General features: G+C 44.3%; 1 protein-coding gene across 1 annotated transcript in view; it reads right to left on the reverse strand.

Annotated features, from left to right (window-relative positions):
• FAM120C (family with sequence similarity 120C) overlaps nucleotides 1-8,868 on the reverse strand; it is a gene marked incomplete at its 5' end in the record, with an annotated part of 150,175 nt that overhangs the window by 18,834 nt on the left and 122,473 nt on the right. Inside the window, 3 exons of the mRNA XM_011946593.1 lie at nucleotides 2,163-2,364; nucleotides 4,209-4,418; nucleotides 7,658-7,772. Coding sequence (XP_011801983.1) covers nucleotides 2,163-2,364; nucleotides 4,209-4,418; nucleotides 7,658-7,772 — 527 coding nt within the window. The remainder of the gene's footprint in view (nucleotides 1-2,162; nucleotides 2,365-4,208; nucleotides 4,419-7,657; nucleotides 7,773-8,868) is intronic.

Genomic DNA, 8,868 nt, shown 5'->3' on the forward strand with positions numbered 1-8,868 from the left:
ACCATGCCTGGCTAATTTTTATATTTTTTGTAGAGACAGGGTTTCACCACGTTGGCCAGGCCTGTCTGGAAGTCCTGACCTCAAGTGATCTGCCCACCTTGACCTCCCAACGTGCTGGGATTACAGGCATGAGCCACTGCTCCCTGCCTAGAGTGTTAATTATTTTTTTTTTTTTGAGACGGAGTCTCGCTTTGTCACCCAGGCTGGAGTGCAGTGGCGCCATCTCGGCTCACTGCAAGCTCCGCCTCCCGGGTTCATGCCATTCTCCTGCCTCAGCCTCCGACAGCTGGGACTACAGGCGTGTACCACCACGCCCGGCTAATTTTTTTTTGTATTTTTAGTAGAGACGGGGGTTTCACCGTGTTAGCCAGGATGGTCTCGATCTCCTGACCTCATGATCCGCACGCCTCGGCCTCCCAAAGTGCTGGGATTACAGGCGTGAGCCACCGCGCCCGGCAGAGTGCTAGTTACTTTTAAGAGGGACAAGAAAGACTTGCATTTGAGGATCCTACTGTGGGCTTTCAGGAGGCAAGAGGCTCCTTGTGAACCACCAGTAACTGGAGACTAAGCATCACTGGTAGGTAAGGCAGTGGTGACCTTCCGAGAACCTGGCTTTAATAAGGCTGTCTTTTGAGACTTACAAAATAAAATCAACACATAAAGAACAGAGAAAGGACTTGTAAAGTCATCTGAAAGGGATGGACTGGCTGGCTCCCTGGTTTTTAAGACTTGATCATGATCTGACTGAACAGGGAGTTACCAGAGCAGACTTTCACACTGTTCATCTAAGCCCAGCCTTGAGCTAACTACCCATACTGAATTTTGTCACCCTGAAAAACTAACTTCAACTTCCAGCTTTATTACTTTTAAAGGGAGGAGCAATAGGTAACAAACACCTTCAACCGCAGCAATGACACTCTGACCCAATCACAGAATCTTGCTATTTTATGATAAAATGTCTCCACTAAAATATCCTGTTTCACTGCCAGGTGCCGTGGCTCACGCCTGTAATCCCAGCACTTTGGGAGGCCAAGGCGGGCAGATCACCTGAGGATGGAAGTTCGAGACCAGCCTGACGAATATGGTAAAATCCCGTCTCTACTAAAAATACAAAAATTAGCCGGGCTGTGGACAGAGGGAGACCCTGTCTCAAAAAAAAAAAAAAAAAAATCGTGTTTCACCACAGGACAGATTGTCTGAATTATCAGGATCAGTATCTGAGCAACCTAGGCATGATTATGTATTCATCGTTAAGCTGTAGTTCAGGTGCCACCGTAATTTATACATATGTTGGTGTGTACATATGTGTGTGTGTGTGCATGTTTGTTTTCCTCACTAAACTGCAATCCTCTGGTGGCATGGATGGTGACACATATTTCTCTCCATGCTTCTGGAGCTGAAGGAAGGGAAATGTGTCAAGTACATTCCCAGAGTGGAAGTGGATACATCAAGCTACTGTTGTCTACCAGCACTGGCCGTTTACTCTCACTGATCTTCCTGCAAGCTCCTGTGTGCATTGCCTATAGGGAAGGAATGAACGGACAGCAACCATGAAGAGCTGGTCCATATGACTTATAGTTCTCTAAAGTAATAAAGTGGGTTCTGGTTTCCACATCAGTCACTTCATGAGTTTGGTTGGTGAGAGTCAAATCCCTGGGAACCAAGTACCTCTATGAAGAGTTGTCTTAGAAGTCAAAATGGACATAAGCTGCTCTTCAAACTACATAGCACAGAATATAAATGAGATGAGGCTGGGCGCTGTGGCTGACGCCTGTAATCCCAGCACTTTGGGAAGCCAAGGCAGGTGGATCACCTGAGGTCAGGAGTTCGAGACCAGCCTGACCAACATGGTGAAGCTCCATCTCTACTGAAAATACAAAATTAGCCAGGTGTGGTGGTGCATGCCTGTAATCTCAGCTACTCAGGAGACTGAGGCAGGAGAATCGCTTGAACCCAGGAGGTGGAGATTACAGTGAGCCGAGATCACAGCATTGCACTCCAGCCTGGGTGACAAGAGTGAAACTCCATCTTAAAAAAAAAAAAAAAAAGTCAATGAGATGAGATATATGTGAAACTGTTGATCCTGTTATTGACAATAATGACTGGATAGATTATGATGACATAAATTGAGGATGGTAAATACCTCATTCTTAGGTACTGACCTGCAAATCCCCGGCTCCTCCCTTGAGGGGGAAGTGGCATGGAGCCCATAGCTCGGGAATAAAGTGAAACAGGGTAGAGAGAGGGCACCATAGGAGGCACAAAAGTAGGTGACGGAAGTAGAGCAGAAGGCGGTGGATGATTCATGTTGATTCCTTCAAGGATGCTCTGTCTCATCTTTTCCACTTTGGTTGCCAGGTCAGCCTTCAAATGAGGAAGAGTAATAATAGCAGCTGCCATTTTTCGAACTTGTCCCATGTTTTAGGCCCAGCATGGGGCACTCTAGGTACAGTCTCACAATTCTATTCCCATTAAGTGAACTGAGGCCTGTCGTTAAAGGGCTCAAAGCTACACACTCAGGAAGCCTGTCTGGCACCAAAGCCCTGACTCTTTACATGACACCATACTACCATATGAGTTCTGACTCAGGGCTTGTGATGTACATTGACTAGGTCAAGGAAGACAAATTTAACAATAAGAATTACTGATGGTCTATTACATGGCTGGCATTGGGCTGGGTCACTTTCTAAGGGAGATGTAACAGAATTAGATAAAAGAGAAAATAAAAATCTGACAAATAAAAGGCCTTTTAACCTTCTCCCCCATATCCAAGATTGGAGATCCTGATACCTCTAGTCCAGAGGTCTGCAAACTTCTTCTGAAAAGGGTTAGATAGTAAATATTTTAGGCTTTGTAGGCTATATTGTCTCTGTCACAATTACTCCACTCGGCTACTGTAACATGAAAGCAGTCATAGGCCAGGCGTGGTGGCGGCTCACGCCTGTAGTCCCAGCAATTTGGGAGGCCAAGGCAGGTGGATCACCTGAGGTCAGGAGTTTGAGACCAGCCTGACCAATGTGATGAAACCCCATCTTTACTAAAAATACAAAAAAATTAGCCAAGCATGGTGGCGTGCACCTGTAGTCCCAGCTACCTGGGAGGGTGAGACAAGAGAATCACTTGAACCTGGAAGCGGAGGTTGCAGTGAGCCAACATCGCACCACTGCACTGCAGCCTGGGCAACAAAGTGAGAATCTGTCTCAAAAAAAAAAAAAAAAAAAAAGAAAAAAGAAAGAAGTCATAGATGGTATGTAGATGAATGAATGTGGCTGTGTTCCAGTAACATTTTATTTACAAAAACAGAGGGTGGTCTGTATTACAAAAACAGGTGGTTTGTAGCACTATGGACAGCGCAAAAAAAACTATGGATAGTGACAAAAAACAGGAGGTGTGCTGGGTCGTCTGCCAACCCCTGCTCTTGGCCCTCAGCTCTTTTCCCCCACCAAAATGGATAAAGGAGTTAAGTAAGGTTTCCTTTCCCTTGCCTCCCCTCATCTTCCCAATGTTTCATTAAAAAAAAATCCCTTTGGGAGGCTGGAGCAGGTGGATCACAAGGTCAAGAGATTGAGACCATCCTGGCCAACATGGTGAAATTCTGTTTCTACTCAAAATATAAAAATTAGCTGGGCCTGGTGGTGCATGCCTGTAGTCCCAACTACTTGGGAGGCTGAGGCAGGAGAATCGCGTGAACCTGGGAGGTGGAAGTTGCTGTGAGCCGAGATCACGCCACTGCATTCCAGCCTGGCGACAGAGTGAGACTCCGTCTCAAAAAAAAAAAAAAAATCCTCTGCTTCTACTCTATCATCAACTTTACTACCCTCTTCTGTTTCCAAACATAGCTCTTTTACAAAAAAAAAAATTCCTTGCAAAAGAGACAGTTTTTGTAAATAAGAGAAATGAAATCCTGAGTTGGAGGGAAGGTATATAGTGTATCTGAATATTCCATGGATAAGAAATACTCAGAGTAAGAAAAAGGATATGAAAACTTTAAGCTCATTAAAAAAAACTTTCCAACGTAAAATTTTACAACATGTACATATCAGACTATGGGCCTTTGGGACCACTGTTGACTTAAGTCAGGTTAAAGTGAGACATAGTCTCCTGCTTTCGCCCCATCCCTCTCCAATATGTCTGCTCCTTTCCCCTCCCTGCCCGTTCACTCCCACAGGAGATCAGAGCTAGTCCTTAGCAGCCTGACATGCTGGTACCTGGCCATCACAGAGCTCAACCAGAGATACTCGCTCTCGGCCTGCTTTAATTAGCTTGCTCTGGAACAGCTTGCCATCAAAGTAAATCCATGGACAGCAATGCTCCCAAGGGACTGGCTGGCCACAGGCATCATTAGCAAACAGAGCTGTGTCGACTCCACTCATGAAGAGGGCAGCAAGCTGGATCCCTCGGGCATCCAGTTTCTCAATCTGAAACCACCACAGATGAAATATTACTATTAAGAAACTACTATTCTTGGTAACATTTACTCTTATTCCTGTCATGCTGATTCTTCCAGTTAAATTTGAACATGCTGTCATTCAGTGTAGACATCTCAGTGCAGCTTCTATCCATGTCTCATCTCAGTGCAGCTTCTATCCATGTCTTTCCCCTAAGATGATTTGAAAGGTACTCATTACAACATTAAAGACACCAACATGAGACATTTTTATTTTCACCTGTCAAATTAGAAAAAAATTTAGAAAGTAAAGGCTGAAAGAACACTCAATGCTGCTGCTGCTGATGCAGTGAAATAAATGGGCAATCATATAAAGCTGGTAAAAAATGTATATTACATGACCAGGTGCAGTGGCTCACGCCTGTAATCCCGGCACTTCGGGAGGCCGAGGCAGGCGGATCACCTGAGGTCAGGAGTTCGAGACCAGCCTCGCCAACATGGTGAAACCCCATCTCTACTAAAAATACAAAAATTAGCCAGGCGTGGTGGTGGGCATCTGTAGTTCCAGTTACTCGGGAGGCTGAGGTGAGAGCATCACTTGAACCTGGGAGGTGAAGGTTGCAGTGAGCTGAGATTGCGCCACTGCACTCCAGCCTGGGCAACAGAACAAGACTCCATCTCAAAAAAAGAAATGTATATTACAATTAAGCAATATGTATGAAGAACCCTGAAAATGTTCACATTTGTTGAGTTAGAAATTAAACTTGCAGATACCAACACCATGTTTCTTGTACAGCCTGAAAAACTGTGAACCAAAGAAAATTCTTTTCTTGACCGGGTGTAGTGGCTCATTCCTGTAATCCCAGTATTTTGGGAGGCTGAGGTGGGTAGATTGCTTGAGGCCAGGAGTTTGAGACCAGCCTGGCCAACATGGCAAAACCCTGTCTCTATTAAAATAAGTTAGCTGGGCATGGTGGCATTTGCCTGTAATCCCAGCTACTCAAGAGGCTGAGGCAGGACAATCGCTTGAACCCAGGAGGTGGAGGTTGCAGTGAGCTGAGATTATGCCACTGCATTCCAGCCTGACTGACAGAGTGAGACTCTGTCTCAAAAAAAACCTCTTTACTGATTACTCCGCTTCAGGTATTCCATTACAGCAACTCTAAATGGAGTAAGACATCACATAACAGAGCAAAACTGAAAACAACCTAAGTCGCCAATATTATAACAATTAAATGATACATCCATATGATAAGACACAGAAAATATGTGCTATGTGAAATGGAAAAAAGCCACAATATATAATTACCTAAATACTACCTCAACTACGTAAAAAATGTATGACAGAAGACTGGAAAAAAACCTCAAAATTCCCACAGTGGTTATCTCAAGCCACTGTAACAGAGGACAGCTTTAACAGGAAAGTGTTTGCAGGTCCCCTCCTAGGTGTGGTTTAGCACGAGCAGTTATTCTAGGACAAGCAATACTACATTTACTACAAAAAGCAAGCATTCACTGGTTGTCTTGAGTCTGTCTCATCTTCCCTTAGTTGACCTCACTTAAGATTTTGCAAGTCTTACTGAACTTGATCTTCTAGTTTACCTTGGGTACTCAAAGGAACAAGGTTACTAAAGCCAAGGGAGGGATTAATGCATTAATGGCTACATTTATTGAGTACTGTATATATAAAATATGTGAGACACTGGCCAGGCGTGGTGGCTCACGCCTGTAATCCCAGCACTTTGGGAGGCCAAGGAGGGCGGATCACCTGAGGTCAGGAATTCGAGACCAGCCCGACCAACAGAGAAACCCCGTCTCTACTAAAAATACAAAATTAACCAGGCATGGTGGCGCATGCCTGTAATCCCAGCTACTTGGGAGGCTGAGACAGGAGAACTGCTTGAACCTGGGAGGCGGAGGTTGTGGTGAGCTGAGATTTGCGCCATTACACTCTAGCTTAGGCAACAAGAGCGAAACTCCATCTCAAAAAAAAAAAAAAAAAAAAGTGAGACACTGTTCTAGGGGTTTTACATGGATTATTTTACATAGTATCCTCACAAACTGACATAGTTGGATATGTGACCCCTCCAAATTGCATGTTAAAATGTGATCCCCAATGTTGTAGATGGAACCTATTGGGAGGTGTCTGGGTCACGGGGGCAGATCCCTCATGAATGCTTGTTACCTCCCTGTGGTAATGAGCGAGTTTTCACTCTTATTAGTTCATGCAAGAACTGATTGTTAGAAAGAGCCCAGCACCTTGGCCTTCATTTTTTTTTTTTTTTTTGGAGACAGAGTTTCGCTTTTGTTGCCCAGGCTGGAGTGCAGTGGCGTGATCTCGGCTCACTGCAATCTCCACCTCCTGGGTTCGAACGATTCTACTGCCTCAGCCTCCCGAGTAACTGGGATTACAGGTGCCCTGCCATCACGCCCGGCTAATTTTTGTATTTTTAGTAGAGACAGGGTTCCACCATGTTGGCCAGGGTGGTCTCGAACTCCTGACCTCATGATCTGCCCATCTCAGCCTCCCAAAGTGCTGGGATTCCAGCACTGCTGCCCTTCTCTCTTACGTGCCCTCTCTCACCATGTGACACGCTAGCTCCTCTTGTCTTATTCCCCTCACCTTCTATCATGAGTAGAAGCTTCCTGAGACCCTGACCAGAAGCTGAGTAGATGCTGGCACCATGTTTTTTGTCCAGTCTTCAGAACAATGGACTTAATAAACCTCTTTTCTTTATAAATTACCTAGTCTCAGGTATTCTTTTATAGCAACACAAAATGAACTAATATACAATTGTACAAGTAAGGAAACTGAAGCTACAGAGGTTAAGTAACCTGCCCAAGGTCTATTTTCTGGGTTTATTTTCTTCCTTATGCTTTCCTATACTTCTACTTAATACTCAGTACCTATCACTAAAAGGAGATGTGTCTGAGTAAATAGACACAAGCAGGGAACACTAGAATATGTCCCTTATAGTGTATCTTGTAAGAGTCAGAACCCTTGCCATGGTCTATGGGCCAAGATTTATTTTCCTTGCATAATATCCATCTTTTCTGTCCATTCTCATTTATCACTATGAGAGTAGTGTAGCAGGCACATCTTGGCTTTATTCATAGACATAAATATTTGGCTAAAGTAAATCAAACAGTTACCTGCAGAACTTACTATTTTCCTCAGCTTCAGGCAAAAAAAAAAAAAAAAAAAAAAAAGACCTCAAGTAGTGCTATAAGCTCATAAAAGAAAACTTAAATGAGGGTATATGAAATCACCTTGAGTTCTTGGAGTCGATCTGGTTCATAAAGCTGGGTAGACACTGCCTGTGCAAGGAAGGTGTCTAGCTCATGGCGATGCAGGATTCGGCCACCAGGCCACTGAACCATGTACCTAGAAAATAAAAGCACTGCTATTAGGCCACAAAAGCTCACTTATTCATGTCACAAAAACTTATGAAGAACCTATTATGAGCCAGTACTTGGCTAGATTTTGGCAATACTAACCGAATGAAGGAAAAAGAATCTCTGCTTTCGTTGCTTCCAGTCTGGGTGGTAGAGGAAAGAATCATGTACATCGATAATGACAGGACAGTGTGTTAAGTACCAAGATGGAAGAATGCACAGAGTGCTTGCTATGAGAGCATAGAAGAGGGCCATGACTGTAAAGGTGAGAGATGGCATCCTGAGAAAAGTCAGCAAGAGTTCAGTTTCAAAGGGCCTGTAGAATTTAGTGAGACAAAAGGTGGGGAAAGGATGTTCCAGGTTGAGTGAAGAGTATGTGTGAAGGCCTGAAGGTGTGGTTCAGCAAAATGCACCAGCTTCCATATTGCTGAAGCTAAGCATGTTTGGAGTGACAGGAGGCAAGATTAGCAAGTAGGCCAGATTGGCGGCAGCCTGAGGAACACTGGGGGCTTCAGGTGGTGGAAAGTGCGGTCATGCCATTATCATGGTACTCAAGACATGGCCCAGGATAAGTGAAGTTCACATAAAAGCCCAGAATGTTTTAACGGAAAGAGCATGCATTTTGAAGAGAGAAGATCTGAATTTGAGTGTTGGTTCCTCCATCTACTAGTTGATAGCTATGGACAAATTATTTAATCTTTCTGAGTCTTGGGTTTCTTCATCTACCAAATGGGGATAATAAAATTTGCCCTGCTCTTTTTACAGGGTGGTTGTGAGAATTAAATAGAGTTGCTAAAGAAAAAAATGAAAAAAAAAAGGTTAGGTGCGGTGGCTCATGCCTGTAATCGTAGCACTTTGGGAGGCTGAGGCGGGCAGATCACTTGAGGCCAGGAGTTTGAGACCAGCCTTGCCAATGTGGTAAAACCCAGTCTCTACTAAAATTACAAAAATTAGCCAAGTGTGGTGGCAGGCGCCTGTAATACCAGCTACTCAGAAGGCTGAGGCAGGACAATCGCTTGAACCTGGGAGGCAGGGGTTATAATGAGCCGAGATTATGCCATTGTACTCTAGCGTGGGAGACAGAA

The sequence above is a fragment of the Colobus angolensis genome, unplaced genomic scaffold (assembly GCF_000951035.1).
Source record: "Colobus angolensis palliatus isolate OR3802 unplaced genomic scaffold, Cang.pa_1.0 Scaffold250, whole genome shotgun sequence".
Lineage (NCBI taxonomy): Eukaryota > Metazoa > Chordata > Mammalia > Primates > Cercopithecidae > Colobus > Colobus angolensis.